Source organism: Leptosomus discolor, chromosome 6, assembly GCF_034619465.1.
Source record: "Leptosomus discolor isolate bLepDis1 chromosome 6, bLepDis1.hap2, whole genome shotgun sequence".
NCBI lineage: Eukaryota > Metazoa > Chordata > Aves > Leptosomiformes > Leptosomidae > Leptosomus > Leptosomus discolor.
Window position 1 is genome coordinate 21,893,938 of NC_141396.1, and position 25,172 is coordinate 21,919,109.

The 25,172-nt window shown below is 44.9% G+C and overlaps 2 protein-coding genes and 1 long non-coding RNA gene across 3 annotated transcripts; 1 reads left to right on the plus strand and 2 right to left on the minus strand.

Moving 5' to 3' along the window:
- Positions 1-686: 686 nt before the first annotated feature.
- LOC147415340 (biogenesis of lysosome-related organelles complex 1 subunit 2-like) lies at positions 687-4,297 on the minus strand. The gene is made up of 5 exons (XM_086466640.1): positions 4,246-4,297; positions 3,307-3,423; positions 2,312-2,431; positions 1,725-1,829; positions 687-1,241 (listed from the first exon to the last, which is right to left on the minus strand). Exons 1-5 carry the CDS (start codon positions 4,295-4,297, stop codon positions 1,210-1,212), a joined length of 426 nt encoding a protein of 141 aa, XP_086322766.1. The 3' UTR covers positions 687-1,209.
- Positions 4,298-4,597: 300 nt separating this feature from the next.
- On the plus strand, positions 4,598-6,400 carry LOC147415341 (uncharacterized). Its single transcript, XR_015183536.1, has 2 exons — positions 4,598-4,889; positions 5,719-6,400. It is a non-coding gene; the product is annotated as an uncharacterized LOC147415341 (long non-coding RNA).
- A 314-nt stretch (positions 6,401-6,714) lies between these two features.
- LOC104353212 (broad substrate specificity ATP-binding cassette transporter ABCG2) lies at positions 6,715-22,995 on the minus strand. Its single transcript, XM_086466630.1, has 15 exons — positions 22,712-22,995; positions 22,074-22,133; positions 20,665-20,779; positions 18,193-18,345; positions 17,347-17,504; positions 16,098-16,249; positions 14,740-14,856; positions 13,654-13,919; positions 13,005-13,087; positions 12,535-12,624; positions 11,099-11,223; positions 10,576-10,730; positions 9,044-9,133; positions 7,806-7,918; positions 6,715-6,862 (listed from the first exon to the last, which is right to left on the minus strand). The coding sequence occupies exons 1-15, from the start codon at positions 22,993-22,995 to the stop codon at positions 6,715-6,717; spliced, it is 2,109 nt and encodes a 702-aa protein (XP_086322756.1).
- Positions 22,996-25,172: the final 2,177 nt, after the last annotated feature.

Sequence of the window (25,172 nt, forward strand, 5' to 3'; positions counted from 1 at the left end):
ATGTCTAATTTGCTTTCACAGGTAGAGAAGTCATCAGTGAGCTATCTATGGATAAAAGCAATACAGATGCAAATGGCTGGATACCCCGGGAGACTTAAACCCTGTGCTTTAAAGATGCTCATTAAAGTGAGCTCAGCCCTTTCTCAAATCCTGCATCAAGGCCATACAGAATAGTATTTTCTATCTTAAACCCAGGATTTTTAAAGCGATGGTGAAGACTCTCAAAGGTCATTTGCTTTGCTGCTTTTAAAGCACTAGGGAAAAGTGTTCATCTTGACTATTTACAGTGGCTGTACACTGACTGACAGCAGTACCTGTTCAGTAAGAAGGGCTCTGCTAAATTAGCCATGGGGAACTGTTAATCTGTCAGAAAAGAAGCTTTTTGTGCTGGGCCTGCCTCTGCAAAAACTACTAGGATCAACATTTGTTGGTGTAGTAGAGAAAGGATCTGTTTAGTTAACTGAGCATGTGATAAAGCAACACTTTTGCAATTTCACCTGAGGTCCAGACAGTGAAAGAATATAATTGCAGAAATGCTTGATGCAGAGTTTAAAACATGTTCTCTTCTATGACCTCCAGCAGCTAGGAATGAGTTTGTCTTTATTAACAGACCCTTCATTAAAAAAAAATAAAAAGACAACTTACATAATCTTCCCAACAGGAATTTGAGATTCCAGAGAGACAAATGCAGCAAGTTCTTTTATTGTAAATTTATACTAATTAGTCTCTCTATTTCAAACAGATAAAGGTGGATACCAAAATGAAGTGTTTTCAATACCATGCTCATAACTCCAAAGGCCCAGGTATCTTCTCAATGCAGAGTTCAACGAAGGAAAAAAAATGACGTTTAGGTCCTGCTGCTACTAAAGGAAAATGTCTTCATAGGTTATGCAGAGCTTTTCCTAGATAGGGTATTTCATGGGGGACACAGGACTAACACACAGACGGCCAGTATCAACACACGGGTTAGGGACAGGCTTCTACTTTTCACTGCAGAACGACTGAGGCAACAGAACCTCTTGAGAAGAGGAAAATATTATTCAGCCTTAAGCCTGAATACAGACTACTGTATTCAGTAGACAGAAAAAGTTACCAGTCTTGATGTAGCTGTAACCAAATCCTTGTCAACATACAGAACTGCTGTGGTGCAACTTAAACAGACATCAGTCTGACTCACAGTCCAACTCCAACTTAAAGACTGTTGTAATTTCATCGTTTCTCCAGTTTTTTGTACTTGGCTTCTGCAGAAGGAAAAACAACAACATTTTAGGACTGGACTGGTAAAAGCTTTGAATCCTGTAAGCTGCTATACATCTTAAAATTCAAGTTAATTTACAGTATCACTCAGGGTCATTTTTTACTAAAGCATTCAGGCAAATAAATTGTACAACACATTTTTTTAAAAAAACAGGTGCTTAAGTCAGACAAATAATATTCATTTAAGCCAAGGGGACTTGGGCGCCTGGTGGAACTTTATGAATCCCTCTATCTGCAGGATTAAACATCTGTCTTTAAAATTTGGGTCAGTGTACACTGTAAAAGAGAAATCAAACCTCACTAATAAGCTGTAGTTCCATAATACCTGCACTTCACATACAATGTTCATTGCTCAAAAGCAGCATAGGCAACTCAGATCTGTTAAATAGAGGAGTTTACTTTGTCTTTTTAAATCCCTTTGCAAGGGACTATGCTGCTAGGTAGTAACAGTAGAGGACAATAGTTACCAAGTTTTTTGGAATATGCATCCAATTTATAAGCTGCCTGCTCCAGAGCTGCAACCTGTTCCTCAATTAGGCTGATTTGTTCCAAATATGGTTGAAGAGCAGCATCTTAAAAAAAGCAGAAAAATCATATCTGTCAGTTCTCAGTAATCCACTTCCAAGAAACAGTTCACACTCAAAACACAGTAATTTCTCACTACATTCTTCAGAAAGAACAATTTAAAAGCTCCTTCCCCTGACCCAAAATCAAGTGGTGATACCGACAGCCATGTTCCAGGAAAGCATGAAATGTTCAAGAGTATTGGCTAGACTTAACACAAGTAACAATACAATGTGAATCAGAAGTGATACTTCCTAGCAGATCCAAATCTTGGGGACGTACATTCAGGTGTGTTTTCTCTTACGCTAGTCTACGTAGTCTTTAGCTGTAAAGACATACACAAGATTGGCACTGTATAGCAGCAGGTCTATTCCAGTGAGTTTTCTCCCCTTCAGCACCTAGTGGAGTGTGAACTACCTGACTCTGAGATGCTTCATTTCCCAAACAAGTGTACCGTTCATTACACCCCTACCTTATTTGGTTTACTTACATTTTTGATTTAAATCCTTCAGATTTCTACTGATGTTTATAGCAATATCTTTCATTTCTAGGTACTTCAAGCTAGTCAGCTTATTCATGTTTTCCAAGAGTTTGTAGTCTTCACTGGTGGCTTAAAAAGAATAGAGTTTATTTCAATTAGAAGTCCATGCAGTTTGAATTAGATGCAGAGCCTTCAAGAGGACAAGAGATTTCAAACCGATAGCCCAATGTAACAAAGAACAGTTCAGATGGTGATACAGGTATCAGTATAACGCTCTACAAAAGGAGAGATGACATTTTATGAATTGTAAAAGTCAAACGGAGTGATTAATACTTCTTCACTTGCAATTTTTTTTAATTTTTGAGGGAGAGAAATTGACTAATTCCTCACATTTCTACTCCTACTCTGTCAGTTAAACACTTACATTTACAAAACTGATAGCACAAATCCAGACTAGTAATCTGTACCATATACCTTTCAAGTCCATCCAAACCCGTCGTGCTGTGAAGTGCTTTCAAAATTACAGCCTAGAGAATCCACTAACTTGTTGAGCAGTTTACTTTGCTCCAGTTGCACAGCAGTTTATTCTAAAGCATGACTGTTAGAAAACATGTGTAATCCTTGCTCTCATTCAGAAAAAAAAATAGATGCACATGTTCCACATTCAGTTGTGCTTCTCTTGTAGTCCTTCTTAGCCTAGACCCCTTTTATTTGTTTGCTTGTTTTCCCATGTACAAGCTTCTGCAAGACTAAAAAGAATTTTTCTTTAAGTTGCTAATGTCACACTGAATTATTTTGAAAAACACTTGCGCTATTCTGGGACTTCATTAATACGACTGATCTCAGTGTTCTTCGTAGTCTAGCAACATGCCAGACCTGAACTGCCAGTCTTGCTAGATACGATCTAAATAGGTATAGTTTAGACAAACTACACAACGGCTTTCTTTAAAAGAAAATGAAAAGAAACAAAAACTTACTTACAGGTCGGTGTTGCAGTGCCTTACCTGTCAGTTCACCTGTTAAATAAGTGGCCATTTTGTTGAACATGTCCTTACAGAGTTCATTGATGTCTGCCTCTGCTGGTTCCTTAGCTTCCTCCGCTGTTTCAACAGCAGGATCCTCTAAGCAGGGTACAGACATTGCAGGGTTAGGTGAAAGATAGCAGGTACAGAAACACACCATAAAGATTAAATGGTCCTTTTGTTTCCCCTTCAAATCGACTACACCCGCTTTCCGTATATGTTGTCTACTTTACACTAAAGGGTTACAAACCCCGGCAGTTTTCTTGAAGCAGCATAGAGATTATTTCAAAATAATACTTCAGGGAGCAGGCAAGGGACAGGCACCTGGCCTGACAGCATTTGCAAGTATCAGCCCCCTCCCGTGCTTAGACGACAGGAAAGGAATTTGGGGAGAACTTTTGAGTGACTTTGTGCACGACGCTACTGATGTTTACTTCTAGTCACTGATTCGGAACAGAAGAAGAGCAACCCCAGTCCGTTTCACGAGGGGCTACAACAGACCCCCACCTGTGGAAAGCGATAATCACCGCTTTTCTTCTCCAAACCCGCTCCCACCACAACCTGCCCTTGTTCTGCTCTTCGCAGGAGCAGTTCAGCAGCTCCTCCTCAACCCGACAGGTTGCTCTTTACTTTGTCGGCAGCTTTTGCCGGCTTGAACAAAAAGCTGCCTCGAGGCCCGCGGCTCCCGCCGGCCGAAGCAGCGGCGCGGAGGGACGACCGGCACACGGAGCTAAGCCGCCGGCGGGACGCAGCCGCCGGGCTCCAGGGGAGCAGCCGGCCGGCCCCCACCCCACCGCCGCCGGGCGGCTCCTCCCCGCGCCGCGCCGCGCCGGGAGCAGGCCGCGGCCTGGCAGGGCCCAGCCATCACTATGCGGCCTAGGGGCGAACCCGGAGACGGCCCCCCCGGTCCCGGCCCCTTACGCTTGGCGGGCTGCGCGCCGGCCTCGGGCAGCCCCTCCGCCGCGGTCGCCATGGCGACAGACCCCCTCCCGCGGCGCCCGCTTCCGCCTTCGACCCCGCGCAAGGCCGCGGCCCCGCCCCTCGCTGCCGGGGCGCATGCGCGGCTGCGGGCGGCCCGGCGGGGGCAGCGGCGGCGGGGACTGGGGCTGCCGGCGGCGCCCGGCGCTGGGCCCTGGCCGGCGGGGATGGCAGCGCCGTGCCGGCCCCTCGTCACGGCCCCGGCTCGCTGCCCGCCGGGTCACGCTGCAGCCGAGATCTGACAGCCGCCCCGCGCGTGGGTCCGGGGTGTCTCCCCCCGGCTGCTGGCCGTGCCGTGACGGGAGGCCTGCGCTACGGCGTACAGCGGGGTCTGATGGGCGGCGGCTTCAGTTGCGGGAACGAGCAAGAACCAACAGCCTTCATCACGGCGGGAGGAGAAAGACGAGTACCCAGATGTAAAACGTGGCACGCGTTTACTTTTTAGCAGCTGTAAAAGGAGCGACGCAGCCCGGGAAGAGCAGGGTTTGTGCTCGGCGCGGCTGCGCTGCCGGTTTGAATTTCCCGCGCTCTGACACCAGGGCTGAACTATTTACTGCAAGAGCACCAGGAGCACGTACACACTGCAGGCCAGTTGCAAGGGCTGCTGCTAGCCCGCCCCTCACGAGCAAACTCTAGCCTTGTGTTTGAGGATGTTTTTCTTCGGCTTAGCTGACCCACTTGCAGCTGAGTGTCTTAATGCAGCTTAAAAGCAGCTCTGCTTTTACTAATGATGTGGTGAGGAGACAACTGCTGGCACGCCACAGACTGCCTTAAGCATTGCTGCAGTTGCCACAGCAGTGTCTACAGGGGTTTTTTGAGTCCATAGTGTAAGTAAAACCATATAGAGATGGTGCAGCTAAGCACCATATCTGTTGAAAAGATCTGCTATTGCTAAGTATACAAAGTTTTATTTACAAAGAAAAAAGAAAGGGAATTCCTCCCCTCCTCTTAAGCAGTAAATGTGATAGATTTTTGCTGTTTATGGTTTTTCGGGGGGGGGGGGGGGGGGGGGGAGTTGTTTGGTTTGTTCTTGTTTTGTTTTTCCAGTACAACAGTATGTATTTCTCACTCTTAGATGAGATGTCTTACACCACTGCTGCTTAGTTTTTAGTCAAGCAAAAGTTGTTTCTGCAAGTAGTTTCCATTGAGAAGGTACTAGAAGTGTAACTGTTCTTGCTTGGCAAGGAGCGCTCATTCCCTGGACTGACTTAAAACTCAAATGCATCTCCAACCCCCTGAGTGGTCCCTGGCTTTCCTCCGATGGGACAGGCACTAACAAGGGGTAACATAGCAATGCATAAATGACATCATCACTTTACACCACTTGTGGATGGAGAAGCTCACATGTTCAAAGGAAAAATGTTTCCCTTTAAAAATTTTAAAACTACTTATGTACATCAATGCATTTCTTCTTAGAAAACAGAATCATACCATCGTGGAGATCATGCTCCAGAAACAAGGTGTGGCATCCGACCGCAGAGACGTTGTGAAATGTCTTAAACGCTCGCCTTGCCTGAAGGAGACAACAGGAGGGCAGGGAAGCAAAGGACCACATCCTGCAGAGGTGGCGTGGGGGTTCCCATGAGCCAGCGTCCCCTTTCGGAGATGTTTTGTTTCTGCACCTGTGCCCCAGGCGAGGTCAGTCATCAGTCACCGAGGCGAGGACCCTTGTCACAGAGTGCGCGTGCCCTGACCCCACCAGCCCCCTGACCCATTTCTAGAGGGCTCTTGCTGAGAAGTGCACATGCCCCAGGGTAGCCCCTGACTCAGTTCTAGAAGATTCCCATCCCAGAGTGCACATGCTCACAGTGGTCTTGTTAATCGACCTCTAAGGGGTGGGGATAGAGACTTAAAAAAGGCCCCAAGGCAAGGAAATGGTGCACGCCCACCGCCTGAGGGTCTGCCTGCCGCATCTTGGCGATGCAGGGTCCGAGGGTGCTGATATCTTAGACTCTGTCTCTTTCCTCCTTCCTCTTATTCTCAACTATTACCAGGGCCAAGCGTTGCGGTCACGTTTGCCTTTACGGGGCATTGTCGTTGTGTTTGGCTTCAACAAGCATTGTGGTTGTATTTGGCTTTAATAAATGTTGGGATTGTGCTTTCCTTTGCCAACCCTCAATTCTGTTACCATTCTCATTACGATTACCGGTTGTTGCCAATGTTAAAAAAAAGTTACTAAAGTAAAGCTAATTGGAATTCTGAACCTTTGAGGAATTGTCGTTGTTCCTCGCTGCCACGCAGAAATTCAAAACTACCTCCCCTTGTCCCACCGAGTGGGACAGGACACAAGGGGACAGGGTCCCCACCTGAAGTCCAGTAAAGTCAGTTGAAATCTTGGCAATCTCCGGTAGACCCTAACAAGCTTTGCAGTTTTAAGACCAGAGAAGCTGCAGAGCAAGGCAACGCAGGAGGCTATGTGAACTTTCTCATAAACCGGAGTTTCGCGTAGGCAATGATAAGGAAGATAACAGTCATGCAGAAGAGAGCCACTATGTTTTCCCACATTGCCCAGCTGGTAGGTGCGATTCCTTGGCTGCACAGGTATGCTTCACCAGAACACCTGCAGAAAAGCATGGGGCAGAAGCTGGTATTACCATATGGTGCTAGTCTTCAGGTAGTATTTTTCCTGTTCCACAAAGACTCCTCTACCCTCAACTCTACAAAACAGGTGACACAAATAGAGTAACTTCATAACCTATCGCCATTAAAGCTTAAGGGACAAATCTAGATCTCTGGTTCTCATCATTTTTCAGTAGTATCCTAACTGTTGTTTATAGATAGCTGGCAATTTATGAGTAAACCTCAGAACCACATTAAACCATGAAAAGTACAAAAGCATTGGTTTCACACAGCAATCGCTGGAGGTCCATAGCAGGGGTTTGGGGTCCAAAAGCCGTGGAAACAGTGCTCTAGCCCTGTTCCCTGCAATAACCTCAGTTTGCCAGCCCTCTAGCATGTGTCTTGAAATACTTGTGTGGCTGCAACTTAAGGTATCAGTAGTGAAGAGCATTTCAAAAGGGGCAGTAGCACTGGGAGATAGATACCTTGGCTCTCTGCTGTACCTGCAGGGAGGTTAATATTTACAAACATTACACATTTCACAAATATTTACAAACAAGCTCAGAGGGGCAGGTATGTTTCAGATCACAGGTCTACTGCTTCCCAGCAATTTTGCAGCTGTCCACACATTGCATTTCTGTTGCTAAGTGACCCTGGGTGTGCTTAAGAAAACTGATCAGCCAGGCTAGGTTATCAATATATCAATAAATATAATTTAACTCATTGCCTGGTTTTAGGAGTAAGGTTTCATCCCTACCTCACTCTTGGGTAATTGTGAATTTTTACTACATAATCCTAAAATACATTACTTTGGGACAATAATATTGGGACTGGCCTGTGAGCGCTTATTCTGTGAATAATATGAAAATCTGAAACAGTCAGACTTCTCTTTAAGCAAGCCATTAAAATTCAGGCCCAAGAGCCACCATGAGTTAGAGACTTACATTTCTCCTGAAATATCAGCGGGACAACTCCCTCCATCTCCCACAGATGCTGTAACATTTGGATTCTTCTCACCACAGAAGTAGAGATCTGTGAATTCATTCACTTGAAGAGCCTAAAGAAAGAGGCAGACACCAGATTTTTACAGAGTTAGTGATTTGGGGGGCTAAAACTGAAACACCTCAAAGGAACTTGAACATTAGAAGACACATATCACCATTCTTTGAATTATATGTTTATCTTCCTTTTTATTTTGAAACTCTTAATCACTGCCATTCTCAGGAACTGCTTCAAGTTCTACATGCGGGATGGTTTGGTGTCTGATTCTTTGGCTTCAAAGTTACATTTCAGTGATTTAGCCGTGGGTTTCTGTCTTGCCAGCTACAAGTTCCTGTTCATCTACTTTCATCTGGGTCAATCTACTGACCCAGAAAACCATGTGGCTGCATGCAGACACCCCAGCAGCAGCACACTGAAGCAGATGGCACCCTCATCCAAGGCAAGAGGGGAATCCTGGGCTAACTGCAATCTCAGGGACACGGCCAGTCAACATGGTCTTGCCCACACCACCCTGCACTAGCACCAGTGTTCATTTCACTCATTTTTACTCAAAAGAGGGAAACTATTCCTCCCAAATAGGCTTGGCCAGGATGAAGAGGGAGATGGAAGCACAACTCCTACCTGTGGCCAATGGGTGACCTGCTGCGTCTAGTTACTGAGTTTCAAGCAGCTGCACCCTTAGCTGTCTGGTACGCCAGCTCCTTATGCAGAAATGGCACTAAGTCATATTTCACTTCAGAGGAAGCCACACTGAAGACAAACCCTCAGGCATTATGGTAAATGCTTTAACCAGTTGGTCGGTCATTAACCTCAGACTGGCCACCCAAACAGCAGTCTCTGGAAAGGCCGTACGGTATTTAAGTTTATTCTAAACCATAGGGATCAACTATTCAGGCTAGCAATTACTGCCTCACTGGACAGCTCACACTGCTGCTGTCCAAGCAGCACTAATTTTGTGGCACAAAGGATTTGTTCAATCTCTGAGACTTCCACCCCTCACACAGAGATTAACTTGTCCTTCCTATTTGGAGTTGGCTGGTTTGTTCTTCTTTTACCATATTCATGCAAACAAAGAAACCAAATCTGACTTTTAAGAGAACTTCATTTATACTCAAACCTCCCTATGAAGCAGCAGTGTGGCTACATCACTCACAGGAGATCAATGCTACTTTCTACTCACAGTGAGGCCATAACGGGGGATGCTGAAGTACTTCAGCCAGTTCAACCAGCCCATTATAGAAGGGAGGTTTACTAAGAGGCCTGAAAATATCTGAAATAGAACAGAAGAGACAAATGAATCACAAACTCTGTTTACTGCAAATAATGCCATTCCTGCACAGATATTGCAGTTGCCCAGCAGAGGTGCACTGGGATGGATGGACGCCTACTGCTGTTATGCCTGTGCCTACAGGCTTGAGCTTCAAACCTTGCAGTGGTCCCAGCCAGCTGGCCCAACAGCACACCCAAGTTCTCCAGCTGAACTGCTTGCAAAGAGGTCAGAATAGTTTTGTACATCCACATGTAAGCTATGAAGTGTACATGCTAACAATTTCTTAATCAGGAGGACCATGTCCTACAGTAGAGCTAGCCAGAGCATAAAGGAGGATGACTGGGAGATAAGGAAATGGAGAAACAAGAAGAAAACCATGGGGACCCTTAAGGACTGTTACTGTTTCAGCTTTCTCCTCTGACCTACACCTTTTATCTGTGCTCTCTCCTGCCTGGAATAATGTTTGTTCTTTTACTTCTTAGCACAATTGGGCTTCACAGCTAAACATGGCGCTTCAGGCTGTGCTTCATCAGAAGTGTTTTTGTGCTCACCCTGCTGTCACCTGAATGTGCACGTGCCATTCTTATACGCTGTGACTGAACTCAATGTACATCAGCTGCCCTTCACTACACATGCACACTTCCCACCCACAGAAAGCATTTGAAGCAATAAGCTATCACTTAGCTTATTGCAAAAGCAGGTTAAGTTGCAAATTGAAGAATATGGGATGTGCTGTGAGTTCAGAATATGTATGCAGACAGCTACCAGGAATCACCCGAGAAGAGGTACTTTTTACTCTAAGGTAACCTGATAGGCTTCACAGTCAAGAAGTTTCATCACGAACATTATCTCTTTGAAAAAGAATTCACATCATCTACGAGCAGTCAAAATTCCTTTGTCTCACTTGCGCTCTTCCTTAGAAGTCCCTGAAGAAGTCTACTGAGGTAATTTCTGGAACCCAAGGGCAATACTGAATTAAAATAGAGGGCATGCTCCTGCTAATCCCACTGGGCAACAAAAATTAATGCAATAAAGTCAATTGATCTAAAATTTATTTCAAGATTTTTTTCCTTTTAAATGATCTAGTTGATCACTTATGATTTCTAATAGTAGAAATGCAAGAATTTTAAAAAATCAATTTTTGTAAGGACAATTTAAAAAAAAAAAGGAAAGCTTTTTTTTTGTGGCACACTGTTTGCAAAGCTCTGGTGGCATCACACCTACTGAATTGCACCCGAGCAATGATTTGACCCTTAGATTACAAGTTGGCAGAAGTACATCTTTGACTACGGTGACAATAAAATCACAGGCACAGGGCTGACATGCTACTGGATCATGGATTCTCAGCCTGCTTAGGGCTAGCTCAACCCAGTCCTCTCAGCCTGTCTCAGCTGCTTCCTCACCTTCACCAAAGCAGCACACACACCCCCTTATATACTTACAAGCATCAGGACAAAACAGATAGTGATGAGCAGATTTGCCACAGCCACCACATCCATCCCAGCACTGATAGCCAGAGACATGGCCGTGGCAGTGTAGGACACCAGTACCAGGGTCAGCATGAAGAAGAAGAACCTGCCTGCAACAGCTTGGTATCCTGTCAAGAAACAGGAAAGGAAAGAGTCCAGTAAACAATCACATTATGAATCCCAGAGACCGACCCTTGGACTCCTATGAAAGACAGGGAAAGCAGGAAGAAAGACCAGGTTTGGAGCTGGCAGGAGCTATGCATGCTCCAAAGGCCCAAACAGCATTACCAAAAGATGCAGTCAAGCAGGTCCCTGTCTTAGATTGCTGGTGTCTCTGCCCCTGCCCCAGAGTCCTTTGAAATTATGATGCCAAGCACTTAAATCAGTTGAAGGTTCAACTAGTTTCATGTTATAGATATAGGAATTAAACTCTGGATAAATCAGAAATCAAATGTGTTGGAAGATGACAGGTTCAACAGAAGCATCAATTCTTTACCAATCATCCAGTAACTGATGCATGAGAATATGATGACTGGAGCAGTTCTCATGGGCAGCAGATCTCCTATCATCAAGGCCAGGAAGTAGGCAGACACACGGTAATATCCACTGGTGTACTGATGGCTGCGAGGACAGGAAGGAGGGGAGTTGTACAGGTTTAGAGGTTATCTGGGAAGCAGGCTCAGCATGTGTGCCTGGTTTATCCTGATTCAGTTTCTGTTCTCTCTACCACTGACTCTTTCTCTATATGCAAGTTGCTTATTTTCTCTGTGCTATCACTTCCCACTCTGTAAGATAACGGCTGATCAACCTCACAGGCCCTGCGGTCATACTGAGAGCCCTCCAAGGAAAGTGAATGAAAGGCTATGTGACTGCTAAATAACATTGGGGAAAAAGCTCCTAAATCTCTTTTCAAAGAGAACGATCCTTAACACAAAAGCATGGGAAAGTACTAGACTGCTATTAACTGGAGGAACACTTCATCCACAGCTAACTCGTACAGCTACTTCCAGGGGAGAGGAATGATACCGAACAATGGGAAAACACCCTTAGGACATCAACACACCTCCAGTTCACAGGGCACTTAAATGTCATTATGATTGGTTTACTGCTTAATGAAGCTCATGAAAAGATGCTTTAATTGGTAAGGTGCCAAAATCCCAAAACTAAGCTGGTAAGCAGGGCAGACTGGCAAGAGATGTCAGGGTGGAGGAGATTCACTCCTGAGACACTGTTAGGGGCAATATTAAGCTGCTCTGAGCAACCTGTGGGTTGATATGTGCATTCCAAGCACACGTCTCCAACTTCTTTACTGCATAGGATATGTCTCTTGCCCTTTCATCCCATGAGCTGGAAGCTATTCCAAACTCCATTATCAACATATATGTCTATATAATATATATATGCATTCACATACATATACACACATACAAACACACACACACACATGTATATACATAGAGAGATGCACTTTATTATTAGGGAGCTCTTGTACACCAGCCAGCAGCCCTCTTCATCTAAGCATCCCTTGCAAAGCTTTTCCTAGAACTCACTTCATCTTTACGCAGTCTTACCACTTCAGGACCATTGCAAGACAGAGTTTCAACTCTGTCAGCAAGAGGGCAGGCAGGGTTCACAATCTGCAGGATTCACATGCAGATTTCAAAAACAGCTGTTACCAAAAGTGGGTAGGAAAAGCACTTCTCAATGAACTGTGACACAGCAAGCAAATAAAAATATTTTATTTCTCCCTTCCTTCCCCCACATCTTAGCATTCCAGCTCCCTGCTCTACGGACCAATTTAGCATTACTATTACAATCTCATGTTGCAAGGAAGCAATCAAGTCTTCAGTGGAAATCATTCTGTTTAGCCTGTAAGGTACTCCCCCCACCTCACTCCAGGGTATGAGACAGTCCAAATGCCTCACTACTTACACAAATAATTTCTTGTCTCTGATGAACAGCTCAACTGCAGAGACACTGGAAAAACACTGGTTTGTGGTGACAAAAAACAAGGATCCAACCCTAGAAGGTGAAATAGAACCATCAAAAAGTGAGGAAACAGCTTGGATCAACACTGGCAGCCTGAAACATCAGACCACCAAGTCAGTGCTTTTCTGTTTCTGTCCACAGAATGGAGATATTTAATTGTGCTACTGTAGATCTTAGCTGTAAAACCAGGTTTATTCTTTCATCTTCCCTTTCACATCTCCTTTGTACATATGTGCGAGCCCGACAGAACAGCGTTCCCTTTAAGACCTCTGGCAATACCATGCTGCAACTACATTGAGGCTTGTGAACCTAAGCCTCCTTTGTGGTCCCAGTGGATCCCAAGGCCTTCCCTGTGGCTGAAATCTGTCTTCTACAGATAGAAAAATGAGCAAAGCTGTGGCTTTCCAACTTACCGATTCTGAATGCCACTTCGATCCAATTTTACACCGAAAAAGATAGCGCCCACAACCAAGGCTAGAATTACTGTAACTGCAATCTAGAAGTGGAAAAAAGAAAGGGAAAAGGGAGTGCTTCAGATAAGTAAATAGTGACAAACTTATTACTAAGGCATATGCAGGGTTTAAGATTCACACCTGCATAAAACTTTGCTGTTGTGAGTCAATGTATGCCTATGGCACCCACAATGAAAAGGCTTATGGCAGATATCCCAAGTTTATGCTCTTCACTTTTCTCCTTCCTCTGATATTTTTTGGCTGGGAAAGATTAGTAGAAGCATACTCAAAGAATAACCCAGCTTAAAATTTCAAGTGAGGCACAAAATTGATGACACCCTAGAAACTCCCCATCTGAACCAGTGAATGGAATTTCCCCTTGCTCCCCAATCTTCAGTACTCCCCAATCAGCAGTACTCCTTGTGCTAAACTAAGAGATTTTTTTTTCAAAGGCAACAAAGGCAGCTGGGCATCTCACTTCATTTAAGTGGCAGTGGCACAGGACTTTCCTGTTTCCCTAGCTGCCTTTGAAACCAAAAGTCTGTCCTACAAACTGCAGATTGCAGGACGGAGCAGAGGGAGTCTGAGACTTTCAGCAATTGTTACCTACTTGTGCAACGGAGGCCTGTGGGTTCCTGATGAGGTTTTTCAGGGAACGCTTGGACACCCAGTACAGCTGGGTGAGGAATCCATTTGCATAGGTAATCTCATGCCCCTGCTTGGATACTCTCTGCTTGCTTCCCTGTCCAAGCTCCACTTTCCCCAGTGCTTCCTTTGTGCTCTGATACAGGCTGGAGTTGAGATATTTCTGGTGCAGCACATCTATGACACTGCTGTCCACATTATCTTCTGCCACTCCATTTTCACTACTCACCTCTGAGTGAGAAAGACAAGATATGGCTTGTGATTCCCCATGAACCCTACCTTCAGACATGGCCCATCAACATGCTCAGCCACTTTGGAGGCTGAATAAAAAAAAGCAGGAATGCCCAGAGAATTTGAATTGTTCAAGCCTTCGCTCTAAGCTTAAGAGGCTAGCTTGAGTGAGAGGGTTTCCTTACAGTTTTAACTGAACCTAGCTAAACTGCCCATTTTTTGTGGCACAAAAGTGGCCATATTCTTAGAATGAGGCACCAGAAAACCTTTGTTTCACTGAATTTTGGGGAAATCAATGTTTGCTCTGATCCATTCCCCCATCCCAAAAAAGCACCATTACGAAAACTGTTCCCTTATAATCCTTCAGTCATGGATATGCTACAGCATCCCAAATCAATCATTTCCCAACATTTCCCTCACTACATTGTTAGAGTTTGTTCTCTAATCTAGTTCCAGTCTTTCTCACTGACCATTACTCCCTAGCCTATCTACCCTGTCTTCTCTGCAGCAGCCTCTTACATGACTGAAAACTTCTGTCTTCTGTCAGTTGTCTCTTGAGACTAAGCAATTCTTTCAGTCTTTTCCACACAGATTTATCACTGCTCTCCTATATTACTGAAGGAAGGGAAAAAAAACCCTTTTAAAAGTTTTCTGAGCTCTTTAAAGAGGCCCAAAAGAAAGTATATCTATTAGTAGGAAAAATAAAAAGATAATGAAGTGCCCTTAGACTGGAGGAAACCCAGAGAATAAAAGCTTGCCATCACCACATACAACTTTGCTTCTACATCAGCCAATGGTGGATTTCTCCTTCACAATTTACCTTTTCCTGTGTCCACAGGTCCGTGATCTTCCTTGCTTGCTGCCACAGCAGTTGAATCACCATTTATGACATCAAGAAAGAAGTCAGCAGGATTGTTGAAGGGTTCACATTCATATCCTTAAAAAACAAAAAAAAACAAACACACATGCAACATGTCTGTATTGCACAGAGCACAGCTTGGAAGGTCAGGTCTAATACTATATCACTCTTCCACAACATCACTCTTCCACAACCCTGTTACAATAAAACTTCGCTGCTTTCCATAATCATTAGTTTACAGCAGTAGAATGGACAGGATTTAGGAGATGGTGAATCTGAGGTATCTATACAGAGCTTCAAAGTTGCTTATTCTCCACTGATTTCAGGTGAGGACAAGTCTGTAACTTGCTTCTACATAGCTCAGCATGGACAACTCTTGCCTCCTTCCCAGTGGTGTTCAACCACATCCCACTCTGAAAGACACACAGTTCCTCAGCAGAGGTTGCTGGATGCCTGCTCTACAGCCTCAGATGCTTGCTCTCGAAGCTCAGCTCTTGCTTGTGTTTCCTTGGTCACAAGGAAGAGTAAGGACTGTCCAAGAGCAGCTTCTTATAATATGGTTCTAGCTATGGGATGAGGAGGAAAGAAAAAAAAACAACAACAAAACAACAAAAGCAAGGATGCTTATTCTATAGCATTCCTGTGAGAAAGGAAGCAAGGCAGGATACTAAGAGTAGGAGTAGAAATAGTGAGATTGGTTAAAGCATCTCCCTTAAAGCCAGGGAAAGCTTACAGTCCAATGTGTCTGTGGCTGCATCTGGACTAGACTGGAAATTCACTCCACATTCTCTGTCCATTATAGTCAGAAACATTCACCCTGCTTACGTGGAGAGGGGGCAGCCACCCAACAGTGCAATTATTAACCCATCTTAAGACACACCACGATTTTGTCCTCTTGGTCGCTCACCTGCATTCAGACTAGAGCAGATTCTTGGATCAGCCCCTACAGATTGCTGCCAATCTGCAGGCTGTGGTTCAAAACCCACTGGCTCTGCCACCTAGGCCTGGTAGAACTATAAGCTTCATCTTGTCTGTTGTGCATCATGCTTCTGAATGTCCAAGCAATTCTGGGTTTTTGTCCTGATGCAAGGCAAAACAAAGGCAGGAGTGTGCCATGCTCTGTGTTGTCAGAAAAATTTTGGTTTTATCATTTTGGTTTTTTCCTGTTCTAGCGTAATACTGTTCAGACCATATGCATACAGCCTCTGGTATCCTAGCGATAGAACAGCACAGGACTGTTATCCAGTGCTAGGGTAAGAATCTACCCACAGATTAAACTCATTAGCCAGTTGCCTTTGCACTTAGCACACAAGACTTACCAATAGAACTAAAGTACTCCAGGGCCTGCGTTGCAGGCCCATGGTACAGCACCCTTCCCAAAGCTAGTAATGTCAGACTGTCAAACAACTTGAATATGGAATAGCGGGGCTGATGGATGGAAAATATGATGGTTCGCCCTCTTCTTGAGAGCCTGAAATAGAAACAAAACATCTCTCAAATACACCACACTTTGCATTTCAGAAAGGTCATGTTAACACAAGCAAAAAATAGTACCCAAATCCAAGACAAATACTTGTCAACTTCTCAGGGTCTCAACCCAGAAAAGCTGTAGTTCCTGCTTCTCTATCACCATGTCAGATGCAGCGTGCAAGACCTTCAAGAGAGCACCCATCATTACAAAAGACCATCATCACAGCCTGGGTAGACAAAGTATGATGTTGTCTGTAACTAGGAAAGGTTGAGGCCACAGCAGTGTATAAATGCTCCTTACATGTTTTCTATAGCAGGCTTCCACTTGAATAACTGGAACGGTCCTACTGCACTCAATGGCAGTACCAGGCTGTGGAGGTCTGACCAGCTGAGATTTCTCTTAGCTCTTCTGCTGAAGATTTACTCTCTAGAAAAGTCAAAACTAGTTTCCTTTCATGTTTGTCAGACACTCTTTCAAGTGCTTTAGCACTGATGCCCAACAAGTATCCTTGCTGATCAAAGACCTCTATCCACAAAGAGCAGAGCAAAATGTCACCCCAAGCAAAACCACAAAACGTGCTACAAACCCAGGAGGAGAGTTAGGAACTTGTTCTCATTAAATAAGCCTTGTTTGGACCAATTTATACCAGAAGACAGTTCATCTCCAAAACATAAGAGATGAAGGTAAACACTGAGGGTAAAACTGCAGATGAAGTCTGATCTGAGTTCAAGGCTGTTGCCAGAGTGGAGGAAGAGACTCTGTAATAGACTCAGCTGGAAGCCCAAGAAATTATGATTACAAGGCCTGAACTCCCAGTCCACCCTCTTCTGTGGCAAAGGGAAGCTGTCCAAGCTACATTTGCTTTTTGGGCTCCAATCCAATGCTTGCTGTGGGAAGATTCCCATCAACTTCAAAAGACTTTGGACATGACCCAAATAAATCATTTACTACCACTTCTGAGTCTATTTGTCTAGCTTTTTTTTTTTTTTAAGAAAAAAAAAAAAGAGCACTGTTGCTACTCAGTCCTAACAGCATTCCTTTTTTGACAATAAGCTGACAACAAAATTGCAGCAGAGCACTGAAGAACTGACTCTTACTTCTTCAAGAGGACGAGGACTGCATTAGCTGTGCTGGCATCAAGGCCAGTTGTTGGCTCATCCAGAAAAAGGACTGGTGGCTCTGTGATGAGCTCCATCCCAATGTTGGTTCTCTTCCGTTCCCCTCCAGACACCCCCCGGATCAATTCAGTTCCCACCTACAAGCAGAAGAAATCAGGTATTTGCAACAAGACCTAGTCAACGCATGCTCTGGGGTTCAGGGCCCTCCACTCCCAGCAATGCTTTTAATTTTCAGAGTCCCATTAGTGAACTCTAGCATCAGTGGCAGATGATGGCTCTGACTGAGTGTGAGGAGCTGTGTAGCAGCAAGAGCCTGATTTTCAGAGGTACCAGGCATCTTATGACTTCAGGGAACAAGGATGACACTGACAAGGAAGCTTGCCTGCTGTTCCAGTAAGAGTCGGATAAGTAAAGTAAAAGTAAGGTAAGAGTAAAAATGCTGCTGGGAGGAACAAGCTCTGCACAGAATTTCTCCATCACAGCCCAGCTTTCAGCACTGTAAAACCAATTTCCCTGTCTTGTCCCACAAAGCCAGGAAGTGACTGAGCAGCTTTCCAAGGTACAGTGACTGGGTGACTTTTTCCCCTCTGAACTTATACAACATGCTGGACATGGGCCAAAATCTTCCATTTTTAGTAGCAAATACACATACCTCCTTCCAAGCTACCTCCTGAGCTAGAGACTGGTTTCTTGTGTGCAGCATGGTTTAGTCAGATTCCTGCTTAGCTTAGTGTAGCTGCACTATGTACACCATACGGCCCAGAGTCAAGTAGTTCAGTTTCCAGAGGCAGTATGATTTCTGAGAAAGGTATTCTCACTGCTTACCTTAGCATCAGCCACTTTGCTTAATCCCAGCTCGCTGATTATCTGGGTGACTCGCTCTTCCTTCTCTTTAACACCAATGGAGCTGGGGAGTCGCAGAGCAGCAGAGAAGTGCAGGTTCTCCCTCACTGTCATTGTGCCCATGACAACATCATCCTGAAAGCAGTACAAATGGACAGTTGGAAAGCCTCCTTCTCAGTCACCTGACTGGGCACCAGAATCCCCGTAGTGGCAATTGCTGGATAAGCTGTTTGTGGACCACAGTGGAAACTGGACTGAGGGACAACCCCTGCTTCAAAACTTACATGACATGAAATTCAAGGTCACTCAGTAGCAGTCAAAGGGGGAATGCAGCTCTGCAGGCTCCCAGCTTACACTAAGCACCACCTTAGCCTGCTTTCAGGCTCAGGAGTTCAAGCGCAGAGAGCACCATTTTGTACAGCACATGCATTTTCCTTACCAGCCAAAGGGAGGCAGAGCAGGTAGCTGGTTTTCTATAGAGTTAAACTTCTGCCAGTCCAGCTGAAGCCAACGGACATTGCTAGTGCTCAGTGTTCAAGGCAGAGACACTAAGGGAGTCCTAAGTCAGCTCTGTTGCCAGTTACAGGACATATCTTGCTGTGGTCCAGAGCACCTGCTGAGTTCAGCTCCCAACAAGATCTCCCCAGCTCCTCACTGGCAGCAGCTCCTCAGAGAAACAAGAATATTGCACTAAGATGCTCCTGATTTTTTTTCAATGTCCCAACTATATAACTCTGGGGCACAAGACCTTATTCTAAGGGCTATCCCTTTCAAAAAGCTTCATCAGTCATGTGCATTTTGAGTAAGAATCAACTCTATCCAGTTTACAAACATCTGGACAGCAACAACCATGAGCCAAACAGAGTTGATGTCAGGTCCATCTAGAGATCCATGCCTCTCCATCGCCCCTGCTTTGATATTCAAGCCAATTCATCCCACCATATGATGGGAGAAGAGCTGCAACACTGCTGAGAAACATGCCTGTTAATCAGGCACCTTTCATATCTGGTGCCCTCTTGGAAGAGACAGCACCTAAGATACAGTGCAGCAGATTCTTGCCTGCTTTGGAACTCCTGCCACATCAAATGTAGTTGATCAGCAGCACAAAGGATGGGCCAGCCAACCATGTTTGGCATTGGCGTTAACAGAGGAAGAATGAACATGCTGCTGTGATAGAAGTATGTGACAGATCACTCAGGGTGTAGCGTTACAATACATTGGACTCGCTGCCAAAGCTTCCTATTTATTCAAAAATTTCCTACCATCACTTCCCTCCATCTCTCACCCTAGCCTCCCATTCCCCATCCTCAGATCTATCAATACAACTGTTGGGTCACCACACTGGAAACCAAACTGTGAATTTAGGCTACCTTAATACCAAATGTAACAAACTGTGGCATGACACCCTCACTTGCAAGGCGTAAGTGGAGAGACCACCAGCAGTTTTATAGGGATAACACATGACTTTGCATGTCCATATGCTCAGATGCATAAAACTGACTCTATAAGTATGTATGTGTTTACGTATTTAGGCCTTAAGTGTTGTTTGTAGTCTTTGGGCCATCTTTATTGATCTAGGGAGTACTGCACAGGGGCGGGAGGGGAGAAAGACCGTTTAATGTCTCACCTAGTTGCCTATCATTTTAAGGTAAATTTTGGTCGCTTTGGACATTTGAGAGACAAATGTCTCAAACTGAGACCACTTGCAAGAAACTTCCTGGCCATTCATGAAACGCTTGAGGACTTGGGGATCTTTGACCTGCAGGATCACTCAGCATCAGTCTCATCATATAAAAAAAAACCCTGCCTATTTCACATCTGCCTGCAGGCAGAAGCTTGGATGGTTTCCAGATTTGGCTGCTCATATGGCTGCCAACAATCCCCTTCTCAGCTCCTCCAGGGCTTTGAGGGTCTATTATTGGTCCAGGCCTCCACCCACTTCCGCAGATTCAGCCAGCTTTTCCTGTCTCCAAGTGGAATGAAGCTCTGCCCCAGCTAGCCAGAATCAGAGGAAGAACAGCAGGGATCTATTTACTTCCTAGAATTATTGTCTGATAGCTTGAAGGTACTTCTGCCAGCTAGAACTGCTTCTGAGTTTTACAAGACATTTTGGGTTGTGGGGTTTTTTTCCTCACCTTTTTATTTTTTTTTTTAAACCCTTGCTAGTACTTCAGGGCAGAGCCCAAAGAACAAGTCACAGTAGCCCCATGGTTTGGGCATCTGCATGGCTTTAGGAAGACAAACACCTCCATGATTGACTTGGTTAGAGTAACAGTTTGATCCTCTTGTCTTCCGTATCCCAGAAAAATACAAAATACTGTAACATCTGAGTTAGCAAATTAGACCCTATAGGAATAATGGAAAACTACCTAACCTAGTAGTTCATGGTTTGCTCATCTTATGCAGTCTTTCCTTCCAAGGGCTCCCAGACCTCCACTGAAGGCAGTTACTCACCTGCACAACATATCCTGAGATGCACTTAAAATTTGGAGGTTGTGGGATGCCATCTATAAGCACTTCTCCAGACAGGCCTGCTGGGTCCTTTCTGGCAGCCAGCACATCTAGGAGACTTCAGACAAACACCAGGCATTAGGTTTTGCCATAACAGCTGCTTTTGCCTTTGACTGGGTAAGTATCACCAGTCAGGACTGCAGTTACAGCCTGCTCACAGCATGCTGCAAACTAAAGGGCACAGAAAGGAGCCTTCTTTACTCTGGGGCTTTAGCTCTTTGTACAGAAAGCCTGGTGGAGATACAGGCTTTTCCAGCACAAGGTGTGCCACAGCAGTACAGCAGTGTACAGACTCTCACAATTTGCAGCTGTCAACCCTCTACTGACATAAACTCAGTCTCCATATTAACAGCAAACCTCAAATGCACAGAGACAAAAGCACCCAGCTGAGTAGCTGCAGTATGCTCTCCAGCCAGGGGTGCACAGAATTAACTACTTTGATCTCAAGGAAATTAATCCAAATGGGTATTAACAAGACTAGAGTTAAGATTAATTCTGTAAAGTAGTTTTGTTTTAACATATCACTGGATTCTCCTCACTGCCAATGCAGAGGCCAGCCTGTCTGCTAGTTAAGTAAACACCACCCTGACTAAATGCTGCTCTTGAAAACATCCTGATTAGCCAGCAGTCTCCTTAGAGAGGAAGGCCAAAGGTCACCACAAAAACACACCTGTGTGAATCCTGGCCATATTTGCCTGTCTCTGACATTCTTAAAGGCAGAGAGTGATAAAGAGCTCTCTTACCATGATTATATGGGTGATAAAACAGGATCAGCACTGGCTGGAGGTAGTCTGCATGGTATTTCTCTGTGCTTTCAGCCAAAGAACCCAAGCACGTGTGCACCCCCACCACCAGGCCACAGCCAAGTTGGGGTGAGGATCCAGAGCATCCTACAGACTGGCATTAAACCATATTCCTGTCAGTTGTCAGACAGGAGTTTGGCCTAGCACCTTCAAGGAAGTCTTGCTGCAGTGACTTCACAAGGGATAGCATCTCTCCTGCCCTGAGGGAGCTTGCACCCCCTCCCCACCCCATTACAGGTCTAGGATAGAGCCTACACCTGAGCTCCAGTCACCCCAGTTCAGCCTGGTATCTTAACTCAGGCCACAACCAAGGTGACTGCAGTAATATGGACCACCAAGTGAAGCAGATGAGGGGTGTGATGCCACTGCAGGGCAAGAACTCCAGCAAAGCCAATAAAGGGACACGAGGTCAAACTGCATCACCAGGTTTCTCACAGGCATGCAAAGGTTTGAGCCTGCAGATCGCTCACATCTCCCCCAACCCTCAGAACCCCAAATCCACTTTGAACAGTTCACTGGACATTTGAAGGAGCAGAAGAAAGTACTCACGAAGATTTACCACTCCCTGTTGGCCCCAGGATAGCATTCAAGCCTGGCTTCATAATGCCACTGGAAGAAGGAAAGAGTTATTTCCAAATAGACGACTGTTCACATGCAGCTCATAGTAGAGGTAAGGTGTGAACAAAATGCTGTTGAAAGGAAAACTTAGAGATTATTAAAAACTTCTCCTTAAATCTGAAATCAATATGTATTTTTCCTTTCTTGTCCCAGACTGCCAGTCAGAACAGAACCAGAGCAGGACATAAAAAACAATCTACAAAAGACAGAAATTAAGTGCCCTCCCTGCTGAGCTGGGTCTTTAAAAGAAGAAACAGCTGCTCTCTGCTGCTCGTTTTCTCGGACTGCGGCTTAAACCATAATTAAGGGAACCCTCAGATCTTCTGGCAGAGGAGTTCACACAAGTTTGGTCCTAATTTGCTCAGATCAGTAACTGAAACTGTTCCAGCTGTATCCTGGCTATTTTGCCTAAAAGCAAATTAGAAGGTGCTCACATGAACTGCAGACTGGCAGGAAAGTAGTCATTTCTTTACCAGCACAGCTGGATCTGGAAAGTGACATTGAGGTCACCGATTCACAGCAGCAGATTAATTCCTACCCTCCGGTATTTTATTTAAGCAAGAACTTACTAAACATTATGAAGGATCTTCTTTTCCACAGTTTTCTGTTTACATAGGAATCCACTGGACTGCTTAATGGAGTACTGAATGTTATGGAAACTCACAACAGAGCCCCGAGGGGATCGGAGGGACTCTCGTGTTGGAAGAGAACGTTGGAAATTGCCCGCTCCTTCCTCTTCTCCAACAGAAATAATGCTGTGATCAAATGTGTCTGCCATCATGTCCTTGTTACACAGGTCAAGCTCCACTGCATGGAGTTTTTTGAGGTCACTGTCGTTTTGAGCAGTTCCCATCTGTTGAAACAGAACACAGAAACATGCAGAGGAGACAACATGTGAGCAAAGATTTCTGCAGGAAGTGTCTTTGAAAAGCAAGTTCATGCACACCACACCAATCCTTACACATGCCAAGTTTCCCAAAGGATCGACATCCACACTGGAAGACATCCAGTAGTCCCTGAAGTCATGGAAACCCACAGATTTAGAACAATACACATACCCATTAAGAATGAGACATACATGTTCTTGAAATGATGCTAGCTCAAAGAGCATTTAAATGAGGTAAAAATCATACCCATCTGTGATGGTCACCGTCTTGCTCAACACAGTGGGGACTACAAATGCAAGCTGCTACCACTTAAGCTAAAGAGATTCAAGCTCCCCTCCTTCAGGCTTAATATGCTTACTTTCCCCCACACCCTCACAAAGCCAGCAGAGAAAACCTATTAATGAATCTGTATGAGGAGCCACAGGAAGAAAAATGGTTGTGCTTATAAAAATGAAGGCCAGTCACATGCACCTTGTTTGCTGGCACAAGTTTGTTTCAGAGATACCAATGTGATTAAAATAACAATTACACAGGTTGCTCATCATGTTTCAGTCACATCAGTATCAAGATACTTCACAACTACAAATATGAAGAGAAATTTGGATTTGTCTGTGGGCACCATTTACCCTGAAGAACAGTAGGAGTTCCCCTTCTCACAGGGAGAGATCTGGGACAAGGAAAAACATGGAACAAATGGGTACATTAAGGAAAATTAAATATTGTATCTATTGGTAATCACAAAGCTCTAAAGCATCTGTTTCAAGCAGATAAGCTGCCTCTGTAGCTCAGGATGAGAGCACCTGAAAGGAAAGCCATGCACAGCAAAGGGAAGGAACTGTTTGATCTCCCTGTCCATGCATCACAGCCTACACAGTAGGAAATACATCAATATGAGTATAACCATTAATATTGAGTCACTTAGTCGCAGAGCAGCAGAGCTCTTTTGTCAAGGGGCTGCTTCCCTTTCTGTTGCTGTTACTGATGCAGATCAAGTTTGGATCCCTTCACTAACCAATAAAAGAAAAGTTTAAAGCTCTTGCCTGATGTTGCATGTGAAGAACTTGGAAACCCTGCACAGGTTAGTGAAGTCCCCAAGTTCTGCAGCCTGTGCAAGGCCTGGGCATAACTTGTACCCTGCCTTTTAGCCAGGTGCCCTTGCAGCCATAAACCTTCCTGACCCCTTTCCGGGGAACTGCAGCAAGGAAGAGAGGAATCACTACATGCCCCCTCCAGAAACAGAACGTAACAGGTTAGACTAACACAACTTAGTCTAATCATTTACTTCACTTCCAGCTGTGTTTGTTGCAAAGCTAAAAATTTACTGTGATGTTGCAGAAAGCCAAGGTGGTGACCAGTTTAACTAAGGGAGCAAGGAGAGAGAACTGTCCACAAAGACATCCATTGCTGGTTACTTGAGTTTTGTGGGAAGGTAGATGTATCCCACCAATCACCCTTTTCCCACCATCTGCACTTCTTTCCTCCCAGGACTGAGAGGGTGATAACCGCTAGGACCAACAATATCCACCGCTGCAGAAGTAGCGGATTTCTCAGGGAGAGATGGTCATCCTTTTAAGAAACTGGAACTAGAAGAGCCAGATTTAAAGCAACAGGAGTTGCCCTTTCCTCTCTACCTCTTCCTATCACTTACAGCTCAAGAAGATGCAGTAGTTTTTTCCTGTATAAATAAAATCAAAGGGGCGGGGGGAGGGTTGTTTAGACCCACCCTGAACTTTAAGGCTGGTCGACCCCGGAAAAGCCTTGCTTATGCGAAACTAGAAAGGATATGCTGGTTACATCAGCAAGAGAAGGCTTATATGCTTGAAAGGTTGCACAACGGATCAGAAAAAAAAAGTCAGGATGACAGTGACACCAGGGGCAAAGACCTGGTTAGACTTGTGAACATTAGGCTCTCTTGCATATCTCACATCTGTTCTGGGTAGGTTCTGTAGTTAGTAAACCCCTTTTATACAAGTTTTTGCAAAGCTACTGATGAGCGCTGGCCAGCTAAACCACTGCTGCGGGTCCGCTCAAGGATGTCAGGCGGTTGAGAAAAGCTCAGCAGAGGCCACAGGCAGGCTCAGGCAGCAGCAGCCCCCGGCAAGCGGTGCCCCTCCAGCCTCCCGCCCTCGCCCCACCGTCCGAT